Genomic DNA, 27,846 nt, shown 5'->3' on the forward strand with positions numbered 1-27,846 from the left:
CACTGGTATTGAGAACGACTTGTCATGTGTTATGTGCTTTTGTGTGTGCCATGACGAAACAAATGATGACTAGATCATGTTAGATGTGACTGAGAGATATTTAGTTCTATAGTTCGGTGATATTGTTTGACATTATTTGTTTATATTCTGAATTTTTAATTCTAAGTCACATTTTCACCTCAAGCATTTAGTATAATTGTGAGGCAAATCATGTTGAAACTATTCTGTATCAAACTTATAAATACTTGTGTGATAATTTTAGTCTGTTTTGAGTATAAACTCCAGCTGTTTTAAAAATAACTTGTTTAGACATTTTTAGAATGAGTTCAACACCGATATGTTCATATGCGACAGGAATACAGATGTAATGTGAAATCAACTCGGTGTTTATGTTGGAGCTCAACAAATAGGATTTGAAGACTTTTATAATTTAGGAATATTTGAAACCTTCGATTAAAAGTGGAAGTGACACCTTGATTCACTATGAGATGTGTGGATGTATTATCTCCCTTGGCTAGAGTCAGTGGTCAGATTTTATTTACAAATGACTGTTTCAGCTGTGTGTTGACAGTTCATAAAATCACAGTTATTTAAAAATACATTTGTACCTGTGAATGGTGTGGGATTTCATGACACACAAAGGATGCATTGATTGTAATACATGCTACTGCAGTGGAGGTGTGTTCGCTCCATTGCTGGTGTGTGGGAGATCCTGCTGTCGCTGTCCAGTTGCACACTGACAGGAGCACTTGTTGATGGTGTGATTTACATTACAAGGTATTTAGAAATGAGGTTAATCTCTGTCCATCATGCAGTCAGCCAAATACATGTTTGATTTGAAACAAGTGTCCTTCAGTCTTGATAAGTCAATATGCACAAACCATATTAACTCAAGATTGCTTCAATACTTCCATGAATAATGGTCAGTTTTGTCCCACAAAAGAGACTCTTTTAGTCTCAACACATGAGAAAGGGTTTCTTTCTGCAGTACTTATTTGAATGAAGACACTGTGTACCTTTAGGGGTAACTTGATATATACAGTACAATACCTTTTGAAAATTGTTTTTTGTTGATTTTCTACAATAAACCTTTAAGCAGATCATGGTTTGTTTGACCCATAAGTATTCAAACTGGGGCAGTATTGATACTGTGTTTATATAGTACTTATGTCAATAGTAAGGTTGTACCATGATTGGTAGAATACCTAAACACTCAACACTGGCACTGAAGGAGAGGATCCAGTCATTCCATGAAGTAGTAGAAGCCTGACCAAAACAAACAGTGAATCCGTTAAAATTCCTGACCAGACATATATAATGTGTGTATGTCATCGGGGGGAAAAAAGTATTTACATTTCATTTCAATACCATGTTGCATGTCCTTGTTCTGTATATTTGTATCATTTTGTATCAACTCATGGCCCAAACGCAGTGCGAGGCATGGACGGAGACTCGTTACACCCCATACTTAAATCAGTATCTGTAGTCCTGTGTTGGACCCTCATTGGCTCACTCATAGGGATCCGATGGCAGAACAGGCCCCTATTACCCCAGGGTGCCGTTGTAGCACTAAGGTAATCGTAACTCCCATACCTTAACATAGACTTACGACAGTCGTAGTGCTAAGGTTGTTTTGTACAATGGCGCCCTTAACTCTAGGTGTCAAGAGTGAGGATGACCACTTAAACAGACCACATTTTAGCTGTGACCAGACCGATTTTGTTCCACCATATCAGCTAACGCTTTGTCTGCTCAAGGCAGTTTACTGATGCCTGCTGTGAAATAGCTGAAATGCTGCAGTCATTGCTTAAATCTCCATTCACAGTCAGTGATAAGTCATTTTGCATAATGTTTTAGATTAGTTCAAATGTTATATATCATATTTGTTTTATTTCTTCATGAGTAATAAGGCAAGTTAATGAAAGTGTATCGTGAGCAAATATGGGCAGAAAGCATATGCCACATGCTTTTTTCATATTCTGTGTTTCCATGTCACATTTTTTTAATGTTTGAAAAAATGATGTAGAGAACATTTTCCCCAAATCAAGATTGTTGTTATTTAACCATGTTGAACGTAATAATGAAATAAAAATATTTGGTACAGTTGTCACATGTTTTTGTTTTTTAACCTTCGTATTGAGGATTTGTGTTTTTATAAGTCACAGGCAGTATTTGTGCACACGTTTAAAGGCCATAATCTTTTCAGCTACGTTGACACTTTTTCGCGTTACAATGAGGTTACTCCGGATACATAGAAGCGCCAGTAAAATGACACCCTTTGTTTTAAGAACTCGTGTTTGTATTGACGATGTTGCGGGGATTACAAAATCTGATCAATACATCTCTGTTATGCAATGTCAAGTTCTTTCGAAGTCCCGTCGGTTTCCCTTCAGGTTTATATATGAGTGAAGTTGATGAGGAAATTTAAAAAAAATAATTGATTTTTGAGAGCAGATGAAAATAAGTTCTGCACAATCAACTTTTGTGGGTGAGAACAGAGAAACCGGTTTTTTTTCAAATTTCCCCCATGAATATCAATAGAGTCCCATTATCACAACAAAATGGACCCATTTCGCTTTCGGGCCCTATTTGAATATAAGGCAGTAAGAGTTACCTCCCTTTATTCATTGGCTTAATTCCTGCCACGACAGTGGTCTAAAATACCAAGAAGACATGCACAGTAATCATTATGTGAAAGTCAACAGCTACCGCTACAACTGTAATTAATCATACAGTAAACACAAACATTGTAAAGGTACAAGGCTTCACAATCTGGCCTCCATTTTCCAGACTGGGTTAAGTCATCATAATTAGTGTTACCAGTCAAAACGGACCAGCACCAAAATCATTCAAAAGGTGTGGTCAAAACGCCCCAGTTTTCGTGTCAAAATGTTTGTTGTTTGTTTCGTTTGTTATTTAACGCCTCACATAGCTATATGACGGTGGTCTGTTAATAATCGAGTCTGGGCCAGACAATCCAGTGATTGACGTCATGAGCACCCATCCACGCAATTGGGATACGATGACATGGCCTGACCACCCGATTCCGTTAATCGCCTCTTACGAAAAGCATAGTCGCCTTTTAGGGCATGCATCAGTTGCTGAAGACCTCTTCTACCCCGGATCTTCACGGGTTGTGTCAAACTGTACCCTATGGTTACATTGTTATAACAAGGGGCGGTCGGGTAGCCTAGTGGTTAAAGCGTTTGCTCGTCACGCTTAAGACCCTGGTTCAATTCCCTTGATGGGTACAATGTGTGAAGCCCATTTCTGGTGTCCCCCGCCGTGATATTGCTAAAAGCGGCACAAAACCAAACTCACTCGCTCATTGTTATAACAACACAGGGATATCTATTAGATAAATTTCAACTACATTGAAGTCAATGAGATGAGCAAGACATCGACATGATTGGTATCTAAACATCTGTTTCCATATCGAATTAGTTGTTTGGGAGGAAAAGCCATAGTGATACATTCATGAAGGGAAATGTCCAATCAAGAAGCCCGGAAACCACCTTACAGGCCTTTACTGTTGGGAACGCCTACATAGAGCCCGGCTGAATAAATCCTCAGAGTTCTGTGAGATAGTGCAACCGGTGTGCGTAAATTAATAATAACGGCGCCATATGCATTTTATTCGATTGTTTTTCAGATATGACCCTGGCGTGTCACGTGATACGCAAATCTGTGAATGATTCGGATGAGGTAGCCATTGTTACCAGCGGGGATACTTCCCTTGGGATTTCTAGCTGGAATTGATCAGGAGCTGGTTGTAAAAAGCAGCTTAAGGGATCGGGTGGTCAGGCTCGGTGACGTGATTGATTGCGTGTCGACTTGATTCCTCCCAGTAGTCAGACATACCATTTGTCCCACACTCCGATGTTTCGAGTTGTCACCCAGAGGAAATGATGATCAATTAAAACAATACCTGCTGTTGTTATGGAATAATCCAACTTACTTCTAAACAGGAGATAATATGCTGAAACCTTGAGTCACAGTTTAGGTAACAAACCCATTTTGGAAAATGCTCTGTAAACTAAACTACAGTAAACTACGTTTATAACGAACACTCTTATAACGAACTGACCGATATAACGAACTTTTTTTTAGTCCCCACCATTTGTTGTATAAATGCTGTATATGTGCTTATAACGAACTACGGTTATTACGAACTAAAATTCGTGGTCTCTTCGAGTTCTTTATAACCGTAGTTTACTGTAAAACATAAAGTAATCCAATAATACTCCCCATGAAACAAACTTTACTCTTTGACCTTTGACCATTCTGCGGGATAAGATATGCTGGGCGAGCTAGAGTCAGAGTTTGGGTACCTTATTCACATAGGATGTCAGCACTGGAGATACATTACCACAAAGGAATTGTACAACTGTGGGCGACCGCGTAAGGAATGTAACAGACCACGCACATCAGTGTATCAATATTTAAGATAATATAATATGGTACTATCCATTGTATGCCGTTGCGTTGTTCTGCCTGGACCAGTCTATTCTAACAACCAGGTAACAGGAAGGGGATTAGCCGTACATTTAATCCTGTCCACACACACACACTAACACACACACACACTAACACACACTAACACAAACACCCAACACACACGCTCCATCAAAGCTCAAACAGTGCTGTCAGGTTTAGAAGCAGATGTACCTTGTCTCCCAGTGGCGTTCACAGCAAGTAGTAATATTTTAAGGCACCTCAATAGGTAAGACCCATCACGCTGGATTATCGGTGAAGGATTCTTGTCATTTCCGATTGTCAGTCATCATTGTTTTATACCGTTTCTTCATTTCATGTATATTCCGGCGTCTGAGCTTGGGAAGAAATCCCAAAGTGATGCCGGTCTCCCTTATAATCCCCCTTTGGTGCAACTCGAGCACGGGTCTGGTGCAAACAAATCAGTGACCATTTTCAGTGCGAATCTTCTCATAGAGCAATATTTTTACACTGAAAAACCCACACAAAAACAAGCGCACGCCATGAGCTGTCGCGAGTTAAATTGCATAATTTCCATCTGCCATGTTCCCCGAAAAAGCATACCTATATTTCCATAGATAAATACAAATGGAGACAGAGAATCAAGTCTTCTTGGTCGTCCCAGACAGTTGAATGAATGTAATGAGTAATGCAACACAAACGGCCGACGTAACATCGGTACCAGACTGTTGAACGCTGTGCACTTACTTTCTCTTCACAATCGTAAACGTTCAAATCTCGGCATGATTGATTTTATATTTACAACGTCAAATAAAAAGAATAAACGAGAAGATTGTTAACTAAATAACCCCAGCCGACACAAAGGTCGTCAGACTGGCGTCCGTCTTCCACTAAACTAACATCAAGATATAATATTGTAATCGATAACCAAACTGGTAGTTTATTCCCGTTGCGAATATTCGAATACGTCTAGTCATCGCATTAAGATTAGCGCAAGAGACATGGGGCACCGGTTTACAAGTGGTCACATGTATCATTGAGTCTCCATCTTCGTATTCAGCCTCAGACGAAGTAGAAGATGCACTTAAGAAGTCTTACAGTTCCTTTCCCGCTGTTGAAGAGGATGCTGATATAGCAGAAACCTTCTACTTTCCGAACATTTCCCGGATTGGAAAACGGCTAACGGCGACACTTACAGTCGTGTAATGTAGACTCCATTGTGTATATCAATTTCTCCTTAAATGCTTAACTTTGTGTCATCATGGCATCTTCCATAGCTAGTGACGCTGATTGTTGCTTGTCTGCCGCACTCACCAATATTCCAGCTGGATTTCGACGGTCTCTAAATAAACTAGTCTGGACCAGACAATCCAGTGAATGACATCATGAGCAACGATTTACGAAATTGGTATATGCTGACATGCATCAACCAAGTCAGCTGTCCTGACCTCCGGATCCCGTACCACACTCAATTATTCACACCCTCTTATTGCCGAGCGCTAGGCAGGGTAACAACAAGTACCATCTCTTAACGTCGTTTGATATAACTAGGCCGGGGATCGAACCACCGACCTTCCACTCTCCGTTCTGATGCCTGTCCTCTGGATCAGGAGGCGGTCGGTTGTCTTGAGAACCGGGAGGCCTGGCTGGGTGACTTGGTAGATTGGTGTTTTCGTGCCACGATTACTCATGTTTTTAGTCCCAGGTTTGCCTTGTTAAGACACGGTTATTTACAGCCTTCTGTAATAAAGTTGGAATACTGCTGCCCGCGTCGTTAAACAACGTTCACGTTCACATGACAGGGTGACACAACCGGACAGGGGAGTCGAACCCGGCCCCATGTTGTGAACATGAACCAAACAGTGCATTACCCAACTGTTCCAAGGTCATCGGAAAATCAGGAAGCACTTTAACATTGCAACATACATCGCTGACGAGATAGGAAACAACTGAGTTCCCTGTGCTACATTCTGGCACTAAACATACGCCGAGAGTCCCACAGGAAGAGCAACTCCCCACGAGTGGTACACTGTAGTCCTGCACCATGACTGTGGAATATATTTATTTTATGGAAAAAAACTAAATCTAGAAGCGTATACAAAAGCAAGTCTAGCCAGCTCTAACTAGCTCAGCATAGGGATCCTTTTTATTTTTTCATAGAGTCAAGAATGATATTGTGTAATTATATAAGATTTCATAGATTAAATGTTAGTCTAGGTACACTGGTTCGTACGCGAATTGCAGAAATATGTCCGTTGTCTGTCCTGGACGTCCTTCTTGATGACCTCGCACAAACACGTGGGCTGAAGAGACCCGATGGATAAGAGAAGTCTACAATCACTACACTCCATCAACTCCTCCAGGGTCACTGGTCTCACTTTAACTCCACCATCAGCTGCCAGCCTGATGAAGCTGATCTGTTCAAGTACATACAGCTACGATTTCCAAGCTACTTTGCCATGTCTCTAAAAACATTGACCATATAATCAAATCAAACATTTTTGTGGCTTGTTTCTCAATGTGTAAGCACTTCTAGCAACACGCTACAGTACAGACGATTTGGAAGTCAAATCATGATTCATCTATATTTGTCAGTCTGCAAATTTGCCTGGCTCACTTTAAATACTTCCATCAACAGTCTGCTTTTATGTTCTTTTTGCTCCATAGCCTTACCGCCAATTCAAACGAGTAGGTGAGAGTGAGTATGGTTTTACACCGCTTTTAGCAATATCAGGCAATATCACGGCCGGGGACACCAGAAAAGGGCTTCACAAAATATACCCATGTGGGGGAATCGAAACCGGGTCTTCGGCGTGACGAGTGATCGCTTTAACCACTAGGCTACCCCACCGCTCCAAATTCAAACGAAGAGTATGTGGTAGATACTTAACGTACCTCTTCATTTGATCCGCAGGTCACGTATACTAACGGGGAAAAGTAACTGTGCTTCATATAAAGTTCAATAAAAATATATCTTTCCTGAATCTGAATAATACCTCTTTCAATACATATTCATGAAGACACCTTCTCGACTTCTAAGGTCATGTTTTGCACGGGCACTATTTGCATGTTTGCATGATGATACTCACACACGTGTTTTTTTATGATATGAACAGCACACAATGATTGTTTAGCTATCAGCTGCTCAAAACAAACAAGGGGGCACGGGTGGCCCAGTCGTCTAAGGCGCCGCGATTCGCTGTGCAGAGTTGCGTCCCTTGGACACGCCAGAAACCTATGATTGTGGGTTCGAATCCCGGTTCGCCCCGATTATGTTTCTAGGTTTGTCAGCACCATACCCGTGCTCGTGGGTTTCACCGAAGTGGTAAACGTGTGAGACCTGCATCACTTCGGGCTTTCCTCCCACATTAAGCTGACACGCCGTGATATAACTGGAAAACTGTTAAAAGCGGCGTTAAACCAAACTCACTCACTCACTCACTCAAAACAAACACAAACTTTGTGCAAATGTTGAGATGTAACGTTGCGTTGCAGCAGGATAATTCCCATCCGCATGTTTCACGTGTTGTAACAGATTTGTTGAGGCAGCTTAGTGTGGGATGAGATGCAAGACCGCCTACGAGAGGATCAGTAATTGCCGGTAACGCTTGCTCAGTTGGGGCAATCTTTGGTTGTCATTTGGAACAACATCCCCAAGGCTGTTTTCTATCATCTGGTGTCTCCGACCCGTGAGGATCCGGGGTAGAATAGATCTTCAGCAACCCATGCTTGCCTTAAAAGGCGACTATGATTGTCGGAAGAGGCGACTAACGGGATCGGGTGGTCAGGCTCTCTGACTTGGTTGATACATGTCATCGATTCCGATTGTGTGGATCGATGCTCATATTAATCACTGGATTGTCTGGTCCAGACTTGATTATTTACAGACCGCCGTCATATAGCTGAAATATTGCTGAGTGCGACGTTAAACAACAAACCAACCAACCGACATCTGAAGTCTCCAATGCTGCCTCGCCTGTATGAACCCAGATTGTGATTATACCCCGATATTGACATTGTTAATTGAGTTGTTACATCACCTCTTTGTCAGGGCGTGTCGCTCTGTCTCCTGTAACCAGGTATTGGTTCTGTCAATAAATTTGTCATGATAAAACATTGATCAGACGAATGACCAAATGTTATTTTAGTATTTTCAATAGCAAAACATTTACACCACTTTATATGACGCAAAGTTACTTTATTTCCCGTTAACATACCTTTTCATTAATTGAGCGATTATGGTTTTGCAACAAATTCCAGCAATATACCCATGTGGGGAATCGCGCCTTCGGAGTGACGAGCGAATGCGTTAACCCCGTGGCTACCCCTCCGTCCCCATTCTTCTCACGTAATCCTGTTCATGTGGTAAAGGCTTTTACTCGTCTTGCCAAACACCCGAGTTCGATTCCCGAAATGGGTACATTGTGTGAAGCCCATTCTTGGTACCCCCTCGTCCAGGAATATTGCTCCAGGCGACGTAAAACCATACTCACTCACTCACTTAGATACTGATAAACTTAGCTCGCTGGACCTTGCTGTACCGCAAACAGAGCTCGGATGATGCCTTCGGATTCGTTCGACGCAATATTAAAAAGTCAAATACAAAATATGCAAATTCTGATTTTATTGATTCTTGTCAACTGTAAAAAATAAATTTAATCGTGAGGAAACAAATACAACTCATAGCTGTTGTCTCAAGCACACCGATGTCGAGAACGAAGTCTGGTTATACAATCACAATTTGTACAACCCTTAACTTTATACCCATCCTCGGTGTTCAAGGTTAATTTACTATCTAGTGCAAATACGCAGGTGTTGCCATTGTCGGATAAGTGATTACACTCTAAACACAGACGTTCCTGACACCACTTAAACATGCCAATGGACGATAATTCACACAAACAAGGCCTATCAATTAATCCGCTGATGGTTCGTAACAAATATCATATAGCATACAATTAAATCAAGGTTGCGTTGCCCAATATCCAAGAGATTTGGAAACAGATATGAATATATCAACCCAAGACACCGAGGATGGTTCATATCTACATCAGTAGATAAACACTCACAAAATGTACATATACACGGACACAGGCCGAACTGTGATTCTCATAAATTGTACAACTCCGCAGTTGAGGTGTTTGTCACGTCACCGATTGACACAGCCCTACTCCTAGTTCCATCACTTGCCGCCAGGATGGGACGTAAGGGGAGGTAAGTCATATGCCTTCTGTTCTGCGACAGGTTCATGGATTACATTTTCACGATGTCTTTCTAACACCAGTTAATATACGCATTTGAAAATATACCTGATCTGTTCAACTTTAATATGATTGATTCCCTTAGTGGTTGCCTATGGCAACTTGGGCAACTTTTCTGATTGGAAAATACTTTTTTCAGATATCTTGTAGTTGATTGTGACTATTGTCATATTACTTTTGATATGGACATGGAAGTAAACTGACCAACTCTGAAGGTGGATTATTGGGCGTAGGGTAGTCGTGAACATTATCAATGAACCGGTCACAAACTTGTATACCACAAATGTTAGTCATGACTTGTGAACAATATGTTCTATCTACAAATACCCTTCCACCATGAACAAATATACACCAGCAGCCTCCAAGAGGCGAAGGTTTCTAGCAAAATTGTACATACCAGAGCACAAACAACAAAGGTAGATAATGTGTAGACCTACAAGTTCACAACCATTTACGATCAGCAGGTATAGGTACTACTGAACAAAATCAGGATCGCGGCAAAACAATGTTTGAAAATCATTACTGAGGAAGTTCGACAAGCAGAGATTGCATTTTCTCACGGGACTGCGATTGTTGCAAAAGTAATGGCGTGCCGTCGTGGTTGAAGGCAGGCAGAAACATACTGACACTCAAAAGAAACAGGAAGATAATAAAGGTGGGTGTTGATGGGTGTTTCAACACACACATTCAAGTTGCTAAGGAGTAGTAGACATCAGCTTTCTCGGTGGGATTTGGTCATGACATGACGAACAATCAAGTGTTCTTTACATCTAAACGTTTTCACCAGTCTGTTTGTACGTCCCATGTAATATTCTTGGGGTGGGGTTTCTGAACGCTCTGAAAGGACAAGCCAAAGACTTTGTTTTGGGCCAGTAACACATTATATTTCACAACATCGGGCATGTCCAGCAGGAATGCTATCTTGGGTAAGACCTTTTCCTCCAGCGTTTCGAATAAAATCCGAGCCCCTCCCCAAGAATACCAAATAGTCGATCACTTAATGCCATGGGACATGAAATGCTAGAGCTACGTAAGTGTATCAGGGGGAAAGGCGACTATGCCCGGGCCAAATAGCAGTCATACCAACTTTTTTAAATTTTTGTCACTTTTCATTTACTCAAAACCCTCGTTCTTTATGGCAATCATGTAAATCAAACCCCGCTGTATTTGTCTGCTAACTCAAATGTAATGTTGAATATAAAAAAATGCAGCTAATGATGGCCTAAATCACGCAGAACAATGTGAACAATGTGAACAGACCTAGAATTGGAAATGGACGCAAGGCCGTCGGGCAGAGCCCCCCTTTAACACTGATACAGTTTGGGATTGTGACTCTTCTTTTGTGTTTCAGTACAGAAGCAGCTTAAAACTACGTACATTTGCGTAATCAACGTCTTGAATAAATCAATACAACAATACATAAGTATACCAAATGAAATATGGTGAAAGCATTTGTGCAAATTGGCTGGTTAACCATAATATTCATATAAAACCAGAATTTTACGAATGAATTACATCGTCAGGTCCAATAATAACGGTTAATTGACAAACAAAATATACAAAAATATACCACAAAGCATTTAAACAATCTAACGAGATATATATATAGAGATATATATATATATCCTTAATGGGCGGCACATACTTTGTACTCAATTATATACAGACGAAGTACCAATAACTGGGTAAATTCACTGCGTGCCATATGATAAGCGCCCATTGTTTTCATTTGTTCATCATCATAATAATCATCCTCAACATCTTCATCATCATGACCATGGGTTCAGGGCCACCGTGATGTTCAACACGTAGACGGTGAAGGAACATAAAATATTAAATAATCAATTTCAGCACTCAAAGCATGTTCTACGCCGGCCACTCTTAAATCTGACCGCCCAGAATGAACAGGTTGGATCAAGCAAAAGGGATTTTCAATGCGTACAGGTATTCTAAATATCTAGCCGTAACTCAACATGTTCTTTACCTATCTGTAACAAAACAATTTTTACATTTCTGATATGATATATCATTCCATATTCTCTACAAAGCCAGTAACAATTCTCTTGATAACTGTTACTGTTCTGAACTCCTGTATTTGAGTCCGCTTTCATCTCCGACCCGTGAAGATCCGGGGTAAAATAGATCTTCAGCAACCCATGCTTGCCGTAAAACGCGACCATGCTTGTCGTAAAAGGCGACTAATTGGATCGGGTGGTCAGGCTCGCTGACTTGGTTGATGCATGTCATCGATGCCACGTTGCGAGGATCGATGTTCATGATATCAATCACTGGATTGTCTGGTCCAGACCCAATTATTTACAGACCGCTGTCATATAGCTGGAATATTGCTGAGTGCGGCGTTAAACAACAAACCAACCAACCAACCGCTTTCATCTCCACTGTGGTTACACAGTCAAGGAGACAAAACCATTCCCATATTCATAAGACATTTCTGCCAAAAACAAAGGCGATTGTAAACTAATCTTATCGTCCAAAAAGGAATTCCGTCCCCGATCAAATGACTTTGATACCTCGATACACTTTCTGCAATACAAACAAAGCATTTCTGTTGTGTTCATATTATACAAGCATTATATTCTCGGATCCCCTTAAAATTGTGCGTTTGATTTTATGTAAGTGATAATTGTTTTAGTTGAATTAATTCACACCAAGCATAGCTTAATCGAACAGTTCTTAGTATAAATAATACATCTGTTTGGTAACAATCATAAACATATGAAAACAAAACATGAATATATTGGCAATTACGACATAGTACGTTACTGCATTCATGCATACACACGCATATATATTAACCCTTGCAAACATACATTTGTTAATTGGTCCCCAATCAATCTGGAATTACAATGTTAGTAAACAAAATGACCTCGAACTGAAACAGGGTGGAGCTCTCTACTTTTTGGGATGAGTCAATAAGGTCCCAATAGAATTAAGATATAATATGGTAAGAAATGAAGAGAAAAAGTCCCAGTTTTCATAAGCCGTTTCACTTCCTGGTGAAGACACACAGGCGCAAAACTACCATGTGCACATCTGCAAATGTTATCCAGCTTTATTTAAAACCTTTTGATGGTTGTAGCAGAAATGTATATCACGAGCAGATTTTACAGCGCCGGAGGCTTTTTACTTTTTTTATAAAGGTCTTCTTGATCATGGCTGATCCCATGGTTTTATAGGCGCGAGATGTTTAGTACCCTCTCTAAGGGTTGAATGATTTGTCAGTGAGAGAGAAAAATGTGAAAAAAACTTTGTTACAAGTTGTCGACAACAGCTTGAACGGTTTTCGCACGAGGTCTACAAAGGAATGTTTTAACAAGGCTAGGAAACTCGATTATTTCATGAGAAATGCGAATAACATTCTTGTGCATGCCAAAATGTGTAAACGTTGGTTTACGTCAGTTATATTTGACCCCACCCTGATAACTGAGTGATATGTATGAAATGATAGATACTCTAATTACACAATCGTGACTGAGTCTGTTTGATTAACACACGAATGAAAAGCTATATTAAATTACTCAAGGCTGAAGTCGCAAAGCCAGACAGTTCTTGTGTTGACCTTTAGGTCAAGGACACACATCCGACATGGCAATTGGTCAGTTGCAAAATAAACCACCAAAGTAAATGTCCAGTCGTATGGAACATACACGTAATGAGGTCCTGCTCATGTTTTCTCCAAATCCAACAGTCAGATCATATCCTGAAGACATTCAAAGTATATCCACGGATGGTTATAGCACCGGAAGTGTTACCGGAAGTGTATGCACCAATATTAGCAAGCTCAGCAGCAAATATGTCACGTGATCACAGCTCTTCACCACAGAACCTGAAACAGAAATGAAATGTTATATGAAAAATATCAGAAAGTAGAACCTTAAAGTTGTACCAGTCTCAGCGGGCGTCTACGCAAAGTTCATATTAGTACATTAAGGTCTCATGTTCTTGTGGCTAGTGTAGTGTACTGAATTGGATGAATATTCTAACTTACAGGCTCTGGAGTTATCGATATCCCTTTTCATTGAATCATTGAGACAATAATCTTTAAAAACCAGAAATAGATTTCAATGATATATGGGCATTCATACACAGACACAAACATATAGACCATTTAAGCTAACATATTAGTCGGACACAGTGATTCTTTGGCATATACTCAATGCTACAATGCTCTAGAGACCACAGAATATCCCGTAAACAATAGACATCCCCTCACTGATTTGCCGACATTATAGTAAGACTAGCTAAAGGGAATTCCTCGAGTAATATACACACAATGTTATCAGAGAGAGCATCCATGAACAGAATAAAGTACAAGAGGTTGGTGCATTGCCTTGTCACACCGAAGATCCGGTTTCGAATCCCACATGGTTACAATGTATGAAGAATATTCTTCGCGTCTCCGTCAAGCTCGAGCTGGAATTTTGCTAAAAGCGGCGGGAAACCACTCAATCTATTCCCTGTAAAGTCGTCTTGATATACTAACATTCCCCGGACCTAATCTATTCAACTGATTCAATCTATTCAATCTATTCGAGAAACAGATGCCAAAGTCTTTCAATACATTGGCAAGTTTTGGAAATGAAGAGATTCTCTGGACTCTCTATTTAATATTAAAAGACAATTTAATAAAAACGCTTCAAAGACAATATGTCAGAGCTTACCCCCACTGTCGGGATGTCCTCCCTGGTGCCCCACGGTGTAGCCAGGGTCCTCGCCGTCACCCCCTTTAGGTGGGGGTGATGGGGTGGCGGTGGTGGTGGGCGTCGGGGAGGTACCCCCATTCTTCTCGTTCTCTCTGATGATCTTCTGTATCTTCAGGAAGTGGTCGTTGCTCATGCGGCAGTTGTGGGGCGAGTGGGTGAACGCCTGGTGGATGGAGGTCATGTTGTGGAAACAACGGGGCACGTTCTTGGCCACACAGAACCACAGTTCGTGCAACGCACTGAAAGGTAAGGGAACATACTTATCAAAATGTCAGTGAAAACTTCAGTTCACATTACGTCCAAACGACATCTAAAAGGTCTGGAAAAGACGTCGCTACAAGCTTATGAGTTATTGAAAACACGTTCTAACATAGTCTCCTACATACGGTTATCAGTCCGATATTATTCATAAATAATCGTCTCTACAAGTTGGTGTTGCAAAGCCCCAGTGATAAAAATCAATCTTTGGCTTTCTACAGACCCATCTCAGACTCGTATTATTGCATGTTATTGTACTGTACATTTTTTACGGCAAGTTAACAGGTCATTCATTCTGTTTAGCTATAATTCACACGTAATAGTATGGTAGCCAATATTGGCCATTTTCATCAACAGCGAATACCTTGTCACTTTGAAATCTGAAATAATATTTTGCTACCTGGTTGTGTGTTTTGTTCCAATGCAGTCTGGGGTGGCCGGGTAGCCTAGTGGTTAAAGCGTTCGCTCTTTACGCCGAAGACCCGGGTTCGATTCCCGACATGGGTACAATGTGTGAAGCCCATTTCTGGTGTCCCCCGCCGTGATATTGCTAGAATATTGCTAAAAGCGGCGTAAAATCAAACTCACCCACTCACTCCAATGCAGTCTGCATGGAAAGTACTTTACTTAATACATGTAAACTATCGAAGATGTACTACACATCCTTCGTAGTTTGGCTCAGCACATTTCAGCCAACTCTCGTACATAAACAGGCTACAGCCCATTGACTGATATTGGTTAATGATACCTCACAGGTAGCCTCATCAAAGACTACACAAATATGCCTCATCTCTGCAGACTCAAAATATGAATATAATTCCTGTGACATGCAAGGTGCATATAAACTGAAACTCAGTATAAACGACTCTGCATCAAATCATATCTATACTCAGACGCCACTAACTCAAGAACTCCAGGTCAGATGAGGACCCCGACTCCATGCTTCCCGTACGCATCGTCGTTACGATGTATGACCTGTGAAGATCCGGGGTAGAATCTGTCTTCAGCAGCCCATGCTTGTCGTAAGAGGCGACCAACGGAATCGGTTGGTCAGACTCGCTGACTTGGTTGATGCTTAGATCCATGCACATTATGTCAATCACTTGATTATTTAAAGACCGCCGTCATGTAGCTAGACTATTGCTGAGTGTAGCATTAAAACAAAACATCAAATTATATCCGTGGGAATGTTCATGCTTGTCTATACTAAGATACCAGTGAACTTCATGGGGAATCCTTGTCTGATTGGGACCCCAACCCCATGCCTGCCATAAGCCGGTTACAATGTGTTACCTGGCCGAATGTCTGTCGTCATGACCTGACGTTATGAATCAATGCTCGTGTTGTCAACCACTGGTTCACCTTGCCCAGATTCTATTATTTACAAACCGCCAGGACATATATAGCTGACCTAGGTGCAAAACAACATTCACTGACTCACTCCAAATCTAAATCTTAGGTACCAACGGAGGAGGCTGGATGGAGATATTTCCTGATATTATACCCCTCGGGGGTATTAGTCAGCGATGAGGGACAAGCTGGTCAGACCGCCGTAATGCCCAGGAATCAATGGTCAGTTCACGAGATCCAATACCACTCGGATCAATTGTCTGGACTTTGATGGATTGTCTCTGCATCTCATACAGAGTCTAGACCTCGTGCGGTTATGGCGGGAATCACATTGCGTCTGTCTGGTCATCCGCAAGTCATGCCGAAGCCATGGAGATCTCATGGCCTTCATTTTGTATATCTGATATTGACCAGCTTCTGTTTGAGTAATACTTGTCCTTTTATAGTAATGAATCCATATTAGATAACACACCCCTATCTGCGTTGTACTGGATGTCTTTGACAATATGCTGTTTATGGTAACAGAAGCCGAGAGGATACAACGAAGTAATGAAGATCACATTTCTGAATTACCTCAAAGGGCGATCGATTGAAATATACGTTCACATAATGTAGGACTTGCCTTTACAGTGATTATGTTTTACTTCGATTGTTAACCATAGTGAAAGTAAATATATAAATAAATATGAAAAAAAATCATATTAGTGTCAAAGTGTTATCGCATATCCCCAGCGCTGACCAAGGACCGAAACCTACCCATCCCTCTCCCCATCCCTCACGGAAGTTAGAAACACCAAACTGAGTTGCTCAATGCTCACGTCACAGATGTGTCAGGATCCTATTACACCTTTGCTACCCGTGCGCGTGGCTTCCACCAAAAGAGGTGGAAAACAATACCTGTATATTAACACAATTTCATGGCCAACCAATACGTGACCAGTTGGGTCACTGACATGTCATTTCTCAATGACAGATTCCAGTTTCCAAAGATTTTGTACTTCAATGTTACCACAAGTGATAAAGAACTTTGTATCTTAATATGTGACAGCAACATGGCGGTCATCGACAGCCAATCGCAGCGTGACGTTCCTGGCTTGTGTCGTAACTGGCCATAATGGTATTTACCGAACTCATGTACTTATCCTTTTGGTAGTAAAAGGCATATTGTAACAAATACGGTCCTAAGCTACTTACAACAAATACAAAACCATTATCAAAATCCTTATCACATTCCGTATCAGTCAATGTTACACACACGCAAACACGCAAGCTCACGCAGGCACACGCAGGCATACACACACGGACTGACAGACAGATACAACTTACACACCTGATAAAATGATACAAAGTTTTTCATCCACGAATGCCAGTCGGAATTTGCCTTGAGAGATAAGAGCAATTGTTGTGACAAACGCTTGTTTATCGGGCGTTCTCGTTCTGTTTGATGTGTGACGTCATTGCATTGAAAAATTGTTAAAAAGCTTAAAAGTATTGACACAACATTCTCTGTAAACATGCATATGAACACTTTTGGTATGTTACCAAGGATACACATTAATTTCAGCTAGTAAATATTCAAACTGTGTATGTAGTTTACACATGAACATACCAGCATGCAAGTAAAGCTATTAAATGGCACTAACCGAGCCATAACTTAGCAGGGTGTTCAAAATACACTCCTGGTCGAAGCAAGGATACATTTCCACAAGGTCGTTAAAATCTCGATGTTCCATCTATGTGATTCTTAACAGGCTGCATGTAACCCAACATATATGTTGTTATTTACTTTTCTGTGTGTTTTGTTTTCTCTTAAAACCTGCAGTAACAGCTCACCATGATGTTGTAAGTCGGCGAGCTAAAAAGCACTCGACAACCTTCAAGTTGTAGATACAGTGGCAAACTTCCCAAGAAGATTTGAAAAAAAAATCAAAATTATCTTCGGCTTGATGTAGAATCGGTAGTTTTGCTTATGGTTAGGCGGCAAAGGTGTCCTATTGTTCAAAGGCTGCAATATGCTGCACAGAATCGCATCCCTTTGTCGTGTCAGGATTCGCTGGATGTGGGTTCGAATCCCAGATTGGCCTTGAGAATGTGTCCAACAGTAATGTTCCAGGAACTCAACAAGAGTTTAGAGCAATACATATGATGAGTTAAGTTATGAATAAAAACACATTGCTTACTTCGATCTTTTCAAAAGGCCACCGCGTCTAGAAATATTCTGATATATTTCCAGTAACAGTTAACGGAAGGGTTGCTACACTGTACAAAACTACTGCTACTACTACTACTACTACTACTACTACTACTACTACTAATAATAATAATAATAATAATAATAATAATAATAAGGGCATTTATAATGAGCCAGATTCCATTCACCAAATGGATGCTCATAGCGCTACACTATTATTACCCCGATCAATGGATCAGTGAGCACTCGATTTTCAATCTCAGCTCCCTGGGGAGTATACAACCCAAACTAACCAATTATAGGGCATTTAAGACAACGGCCATGTCCCCAGGATTATACAAGCACAGTTCTACAAAACACACATTCTGTAGGAGGGTGACTGCAGACCTGTCACAAGCTCTAGAAATACACCATGAAGCCAAGCAGAAATCTCCTGATACAGTGTCTTATAGTGAGTGAGTTTGATTTTACGCCGCTTTAAGCAATATTCCAGCAATATCACGGCGGGGGACACCAGAAATGGGATTCACACATTGTACCCATGTCGGGAATCGAACGCTTTAACCACTAGGCTACCCGACCGCCCCCAGTGTCTTATAACCCAAACCATAGGGACCTGTGTTAATACTTAGTTTCCTTTTGGGTTAGATTTTACAATCAAACTGAGAAAATAAGAAACAGTTCTTGCATTGTCTTAAATATCCTTTGCATAAATAACGTCACTGATGAACGAACAGTTCAGAGAGTTGGTTTTACTCTTAGTCTGAAAGCATAAATTAGAGATAGCTACTAACGCACACAATCAACGCGTCAACATTTTCTCATCGCATCAGAGCGTTGATAGCGACACCATTATTGGTCATCCGGGGACTTGACTGTCGGCTAGACGTGCCACGTATTCCTGCCATATGGATGAATGGTCCAACAGACGACAAAGGTTTTCCGTATTCACGACGAAATATTGCTTGTTGGGCCGTGAGCGATCAAACAAATGACTGAATCATTGCAGTTCCTTATAGTTCCTTAGTTACCTCAGCACGTTTTGTTGTAAATGAGGGAGTGATGTCATCAATGAAGAGTCAACATATGGTAGTGGTGATTCATAGCAATTCATTACGGATATTAACCTTCGTCCTTATAAATGATCCTGACAAAGACAAGGCACATACATTTCAACATCCCGTCCTGGCCTGGTCACCTATTTGAGTCATTGGGATAACTGTTATCTGTTTAGCATCGACAATATGGAGCTCTAAACGTAAGGTTCAAGAAAATCGATTACAGAATCTTTTCGTGAGTAATAACGTTGCATGAAAACAATGACAAGTTCTTCTGCGAACTCTAATATAGGGTTCTATTTCCAATTTGCAAAGATGTAGCATAACAGCATTTCTTGAAAATCAATATCACTGAATTATACATATTTGATTATTTTCACATGAATGTTGAACTAATGAAATAAAAAAGTTTGGGTGCAACGAACCGAATCAGTGAACACAAAATGTAATCAGTTAAAATGGATTCATCGAGAATGAAGCTAATGAAAGAGTGCTATCATGTGAACGTTGCAGCAGATTAATACAGCACTGAACCAAGATGAAGACACCAGTATCAACAAGAGACCACCCAAGACTGAACATACAGAAATGAACCACGACGGTTGTAAAGCTTTATGGCGTATAGACGCTGTCATTCTGAAAAAAGTGTACACCTTCATTCGAAACTGTATTTAATCTACTTATCTAATGACGCCCGTTTTGTCTAGCTACTGAACGGGTTCAAATAAATAAAAGCGACAAAATCCTTTCCACAAAGAATTCAGTCTATTTGCATTTAGCCAAAGTAATTTGACATATGAGCTGACAAGAAGCCTTTATCATCAGGGCACAGAGATCCTATCATTCGTTCAGCCGAGCCTTCTGCTCAATAACGGTCACAGTCTTGAACTCTGATCTTTTATCCGGAATCGGTCAATAAAAGAATATCCGACAAACGTGCGTTCTTATCCAGATGGCTCACCATAAACTTGAAGATCAGTTACGAGAAGGACCATATCTGTGTACTTGCATGAATTCGTAATCACTTATTCGGCTGTATTTTATTACATCGCCCATGCCTTATACAACGACATAAGATGTTTACTACAAACATTTGATGTTTTGCTCCTTAAGGAAGGAAAAAACGTATATTTATCAGCAAATGTTCACCGTAATTGTAGAAAGGGTTTCAAAGTGATTCAAGACAAATATCTTTGTCTAATGTTCAATACAAAGATAAGTCGGAGATTAAACTGCAGACCCAAGATAAGGGATACAACTGAGACCAGCATCTTTCTACTATATGAAAAACACCCACAGAAACTGTACATAGAAAAAAATATTATTCCGATATATGTGTCAAATGATAATACGTAGGTTCTTCAAACCATATCGAGGAACTTGAAACGAAACCTCCTCAGTGGGTGTCATATATATTTCACAAAACGATCGTACCTGTAGTAGTATATGTAGCATATCTAACAAGTGAATGGTTCCTCACACTGGTACTTGTTCTGCTCTAGCACACACCCAGCCCCACCCACAAACCACCACCCCATCCCACCCCACACCCCCTTATGGATCCGGGGCAGAATAGATCCCCGGTAACATTGTACTGGTTCAAGCTTCATTGTCTACAGGCCACCAGGGATGGGCTTCACACATTGTACCCCGTAGGGACTCGAACCCACAAGGCTGCCATACCACCCCTAGTCAGTACTTTATAACTGTAGTACTGATCCAGTCACCATTATAACCTTGTAGGATACTATGACATATCTCTACTATTTCTGTATCTGAAATACATCTTTGGGATTTGGGAGAGTAAAATAATTCGGTAAAGACAGACTGTCCACAATTTTCCAGAATATTTGCAGTAATGACATGCAGATCAATAGCTTCTGAATGTCAAGGCTATGTTTTATTTATTGAGATTAGTATCTTCCTTTGTCGTTGCCACGTAAGGCTGATAGAAGCTTGTGGACTCATTGATTCAGTGAAGCTCGTCATACATGGGCGGACCGAGACACGTCATGGACACGGATTTAGTAGCACACGTGACCTTCATCTGCAGATTCTGGGTTCTCCTTGATAGTGAGACAAGAATGTGATTCTGAGTATTAGACGTCATTGTCAACGGTAACAAATTACAAATGATAAATCTCCGTATAATGTATCACCGCGTGCCAGCTTGATGCTGGAAGTGATGCTCGTCTTAGACCTTTACCACGTTCTGAAGCCCACGAGCACGGGTATGGTGCTGACAACAGATAATCATAATCAGGGCGAATGTGGGATTCAAATCCACGATCATAGTGTTAAAGACAAGTTGTTAAAAAAAGAGATAAAATCAAGGTTGGGGACATAAAACAAGACATGAACAAGCTTAACCAACAATTCTTTGTATTTTCAAAACTGTCTGTAGTGAATAAGTGAACCGAGTGGAATTCTCTGTCTGGAGAGACTTCAACCCATAGTTACAGTTGCATTGTGGACACGATAACTGGATTGAATTATGATTGAGATGTATTTTATATTTTTAGTGATTGTATGAATATTTGGTGTTAAAACAAAGAGATTTATTATTTTTGTCAATTATTTTCAGAACTCCGTCATCAGAGTAAATATAAAGGTGTTCGGAAGCCCTCCCGTTTTCCCATTTTTCTTTGTCCAAACCACTAACATTCTTACTGCTATTCCAAATGCCTTATGATGCTGCTGAAATGTCTGGCCTCCCTGCAACTCCTCGCATTCAATGACATGGCGGAAGTACAAAACGTGGATCAATATTTAATGGTTTAGGCACGTTCCTCTTTATGAAGCATTCAGCACTTGTTTGCAAACATCGACCAATACTGTCTGTTGCAAGAACTCATTCTCCATGGGGAAATTTGCTGTTTTCTGATTATTTGGCCATGTGTTATTATCATGCAAAAAAGCATTAACATTAATTATCAATGATACGAATTTGCACCAATTTCAAATGAAAGGTATAAGTTTATACGTATTCAGTTAATTCCCGCATGTACAACTCAAAAATAGACATCTGCCGTCCTTTACACTGGCAGAAAAATATGTCAGTGCATGCCGATCGTGAAAACAAAAAAAACAATGTCACTAACATATCAGGGAGGACAAACGATACATAATGAAAAGTGGAATTTGTGTTCTCTGGCAAACAAATAAGGTTGACTATTTCAGCTGTTGATGCAATCGACAAGGGGATGCGGTACTTTCGAGCAGAGCTTAACCTCTACTGGGAGCCATGTAAATGGTGTTAATAGTTTAATGATGACCTTCGAGCACACACATCTGACAGGATGGCGTGTTTGATTGACAGGAGGTGGGTTTGTGTCTGTCCATCAGGTATCATACACTCAGACAAATAAACAACTGTCAGTCAGTTATTAGTTATTATATTTTGATGTTTAAAAGCACACAACTCAATTAATCTGATGAAGCTGAACCCCAAAGTGGGGGAATGATTGAGTATGGTTTTACGCCGATTTTAAGCAATATTCCAACAATAACACGATGGGGGACACTAGAAACATCTCACTTTAAAGCACATGTTTTTTTTAAGAATCTGTGTTCAAAGCCCTCTGATTCTGACACAAGTTATACTTTCAAGAAGGAAAGAAAGTTTTAAAAGAAACACTTTCATGAAAAAGATTTGTTTAAAAGCGTACAAGAGTTATGCATATATTCCTCTCATCTTGGTCACTCCAGCTTGAGAGGCGGTCGGGTAGCCTAGTGGTTAAAGCGTTCGCTCGTGAGGCAGAAGACCCGAGTTCGAATCCCGACATGGGTACAATGTGTGAAGCCCATTTCTGGCGTCCCCCGTCGTGATATTGCTGGAATATTGCTTAAAGCGGCGAAAAAACAAACTCACTCACTCACTCCAGCTTGATAATGATGTAAGAATCTACATCGAAACGTCACTATATGCAATAAACCAGAAGTTGTTATCCATAAAGTTGTACGTTTTCTTACTTACTCACCTACTTCTAGGATGCCAATCAAACAGTTAGTGAGTACAAGAGTTGTTAATATATCTGTTTAGTATCCCTGGACACAAGTTGCAATTTAAAGAGGGAAAGAAACGTTTTAAAGGAAACTCATTTATGAAAAAGAAAACACTTTAAAAGAGTACATATGTTGTTACCACATCTGTTAAATATCCCCCCTGGTCTATGCTGTTGTTAAGTTAGACTAAGCCTCGCTGTTACACATCAGTAAAACAGTGATAGATTATTAGTTATATGTCATGAGCTGGATGTACAGAATTGTACGAGATGATATGCAAATTGTGTGGATGGCGGGTTTGCAGGAGGACATGCTCATCCTTTTCGGAAGCACCTGTTGTCGTCACTGAGTTTGGTAAATAATTATATTAAAATGTTTGTGTGTGACAATAACATTTATGTTGTGACCACCATCGGACACAAAATGAAGTGAGATCAATTGTGACGTGACAAGCAAAAAACGTCATATCACACATGACGTCATGATTTCCGTACAGGCCGTCATGTAAAGAAAATCAGATACTAGTAGCTAGATTCGTTAACGAGTAATGGTAACTTGTGTTCTATTGGATAATAAATATTATGCATGTTTGGATTTCTGCAATTGAAACAGCCTGGGAGGAACAGGAACTGAACTCTTATACCTCGAAACTTATCAAAATGAAAAACACTCACTTGCACAACTGGATGCTATGGTTGGTCCCGATGTGTTTAACGAGTTCATCGTTCTCCGCCCGACAGGGTTCCTGGACACTCATCAGGTCACTGGACGTGCAGGTCAGACATGACACTGGAATAGAAATAACACATGGTCAGGGAGGTAACATGTACAGCACAGGCGAGGGGAGGTTTAACGTCGCCTTCCGGATTATTGCACGTATATAGCCACGTGCATGTATGTGCGTGCGTGCGTGCGTGCGTGCGTGCGTGCGTGCGTGTGTGGCTGCTTATACTAGTCCGGACCAATACCGATTTTCAAGTGCTAGCTCACTGAGATACCATGCCGCAGTTTAACATGAATACCTCACTCAGACACAGTATACTGATTCCATGTCGACCAGTCCTTGTTTTAGCCCCACGCAGGGTATCAACAACTGCGATCTTTTAACGTCTTTTGGTATGATGCGGCCGGGGATCGAACCCCCGACCTTCCGTTCTCCGGGTAGTCGTCTAAGGCGCCGCGATTCGCTGTGCAGAGTTGCGTCCCTTCGGTACGCCAGAAACCTATGATTGTTGGTTTGAATCCCGGTTCGCCCCGATTATGTTTCTAGGTTTGTCGGCACCATACCCGTGCTCGTGGGTTTCACCGAAGTGGTAAACGCCTGAGACCTGCATCACTTCGGGCTTTCCTTCCACATTAAGCTGACACGCCGTGATATAACTGGAATACTGTTAAAAGCGGCGTAAAACCCAACTCACTCACTCACTGTCGTCACTGATATGCTATCTGTTCATATGACTTTCGCCACTATTTGCCTTTTGCGCCCGATGGAAACTTTTTCGGCAGATGATCTTAACTGGTTGCTGTGTGGCGTTGACGTGTTATATTGACATGTCGCCACGATATAGCTGAAATAATGCTGACATGACGTAAAATAACACTCACCCACTCACTCTATTAATACACAGACACAAGGTAGATTCTTTAAATATAGTCGATATAACGCCTAGCCAATGTAGTCAATTAAGGTTGTATGCAATGTATGCAATAGCGTATGCAGAGCCTTATGTAACACACGCGCGTCTCACGTTGAGGAAACCAAACGAAAGAACTTTGCCTTGAAAATCTATATTCCTTTCTTCCGCTAGAACTAACTGTGTCAAGGATATTTCAAATAGCTGCAGTCACAAAATCTACATCTGCCATAACAGGAAATGCAGCATATGCATTGCATGGTGGGATACCCAATTACATAACATTGGCATCCCTCAGCCAGCAGGGTTACCAGATACAGACAGTATAATGGCGGTCTACGGATCCTTGTCTCTGTGGTGATTGACACTCATTATATCAAGAAACAAAGACGGTTTGTTTTTCTTACAAACATTAAAAGACATTTTTTGCAGGATTGCGTGATGGATGATTGCAATTATCCACATTTTGAAACGTCTTCCGTTGTTTCTGATAATGATCCAACTCAATGACAGACACAACCAACAGCACTGGGAGAAGCATCCACACCATGTCTTAAACGGACAATCCTCGTGTATTCATAGGCAATTCAGCCTTGCACCAAACGCAATACTTGTGACGTAAATACAACTAGTTTAAGAGCTGATATGGACAGGCATGCAACAGACCTGAGAAGTTTAAACAAAAATACATTAAAACTGCTTGTCTTTCCGTACTGACTTTGTTTAGCCAACACAACACACGATCCAGATTCACAATTCTTAATGCTAAAAATACATGCTTCATTCTAAATCAAGACGATTCTTGCCCTGCCAAGTGTATGTACTGTTATAAAGGGATGTAGAACACAGAGTGAAGAGATTTCAGCGTACACAATGAGATCCAGACTACAATATAGCGGAACACATTAATTATCTGAAAAACTGGGAAAAAACAACGTAAACACGAATTCTTTAAGCATCGAGCATTTCCTCCCCACAAGGTCGTAGGGAGAACGTTTCATTTATTGGGCAAAGTCAGCCGAACGTTTTTACCAATTCTTGATGAATGGTTTAAAAGGGTTTTTAACATATTCTGAGTTCCCAGATAGAAGTTCTTGATGACGCTAAACGTAAATAACACAATGAAAGTTGACAATAATCACGACCGTGCCTCGTTAAAGCATCTGGGTCATCGTAGATTGCAACTGAGACTAATACGTGTTTACGACAATATTCTTCTCCAAACGTCATTATGTTTTATGATTAACAATGGTTAATGTGACGAGGAACCACCTCAAATCATGGTCACCTTTGTAGGTGTCTGGCAGATCATCTCATAATTCTTTTACACTGGATGAAAATGTGATTTTTCACGTCATGATTTCATTGACGCCGGTCTTCCGTGTGCTCTGATCACCCTTGTGATTAACCTTGAGTGTGCAGCAATGCAGGTCTTGGGTAGTATTTCGTACTAGACACACGCCATGTTTGCGTTGCAAAAAAACACATATATCTGGTTTGTAGCAAACCCCGGGTTGACTCGTATGCTTGAGTGTCACACGCGTGGGAAAGCCATAAATGGAAATTTCAACAAACTGTAACGTATCCAATTAGTGCCAGTGTCCTATGTAGAACAGGTGCGTCAGACTCCAATTTGTTTTCAATGAGGTTTAATTCAGTCTTTCACAGGCGAGAACACCATGAACTCAGCCTCCGTCGATAAGATGCGAAATATCCCCTTTCCGGGAAACGCGCACTTCATCTCGGGTCGTCATGAGAAACAAATACGTGCCACTTGTGTCAAATACATTCGCATGATGGAGTGGGGTACTGATCTCGCTGCTTCATTAGCTCCGTTACCGTCAGTTTGGTTAACGTTACCCGGTCGCCTGGAAATATGCACCAGCGAGATTCGGAAATATTCACAATATTTAGAGAGCCTGCCATAACAGATGTGTTCCAAGGAAGTGTTCCAATGAAACAGGAGATTCCAGACGTTTATTTTCTAACTTACGCCTAATGTAGCAACATATGTGTCGCAAATAAACAATGGAACCACCGATTAGAAATTTAAAATAACAACGATTTGTTTTGTACAATGGCACACAGTGATCATGAATCAGTGATTGATTTCACATTGCGGGGGTTATAACCGCAGGTCATATTCCGAAGTGGTGGTAGGTACTAGATATTTACCAGTTTGATGAACACCCGAGTAGGTGCTGACAGACCAAGGATAACACTAAGGGCGAATCAGGAAGTCGGATCCACGATCAGAAGATCCTGACGTGGTCAAGGGACGCAACTCCTCATAGCGAAATACGGTTTCTAGGCCACCCGTCGCGCCCCGAACTTGACTTAAAACCTAATCTTGAATTTTGCATTTTGAATGTTATTCTTATGTTCGAAGGTGGGCGGTGGAGTCGGACTGACGAAGGTGTAGACCTGGCATGCATACCATATCGCCCAATTTGGGCTTCACATTAAACTACCATGGAACCTGTAGAATCCCACAAGTCGGGACGGATGATGGTTCAGTAAAGATAACTAACTCAGTCAAGGAACATGATCCTCTGTTGACATAATTGTTTAAAAGCGAAACGTCCTAAGCGAACGCTGAAACTGCGTATCTCGTAAACGTTATATAAGCAATTATTCTGAAAATTTTGCTGAACAGTTGAGTATTATGTAAGTGAACGTAGAAAAGAATTATTAGGAAAATATGCACGATTTGGCTTAATTTTCTATTTAAAGTTTACGAACGTGTTAATAATAATTTGATATTTTAATCGTGCTTTGTACATTAATGTGTGTGTGTGTGTGTGTGTGTGTGTGTGTGTGTGTGTGTGTGTGTGTGTGTGTGTGATTCCTCATGTGGGAAGAAAGTGTGAAGCCTATTTCTGGTGTTCCCGCCGTCATATTGATGGAGTA

At 40.8% G+C, this 27,846-nt stretch overlaps 1 protein-coding gene across 1 annotated transcript in view; it reads right to left on the reverse strand.

The window, feature by feature from the left end:
- Nucleotides 1-9,064: 9,064 nt before the first annotated feature.
- Nucleotides 9,065-27,846, reverse strand: part of LOC139462185 (uncharacterized) — a 78,724-nt gene continuing 59,942 nt past the window's right edge. Inside the window, exons 2-4 of the mRNA XM_071243739.1 lie at nt 23,977-24,091; nt 14,399-14,679; nt 9,065-13,563 (exon numbers count right to left, since the gene is read on the reverse strand). Coding sequence (XP_071099840.1) covers nt 13,469-13,563; nt 14,399-14,679; nt 23,977-24,091 — 491 coding nt within the window. The 3' untranslated portion in view covers nt 9,065-13,468. The remainder of the gene's footprint in view (nt 13,564-14,398; nt 14,680-23,976; nt 24,092-27,846) is intronic.

Source organism: Haliotis cracherodii, unplaced genomic scaffold, assembly GCF_022045235.1.
Source record: "Haliotis cracherodii isolate W230 unplaced genomic scaffold, xgHalCrac1.p SCAF_15, whole genome shotgun sequence".
NCBI lineage: Eukaryota > Metazoa > Mollusca > Gastropoda > Lepetellida > Haliotidae > Haliotis > Haliotis cracherodii.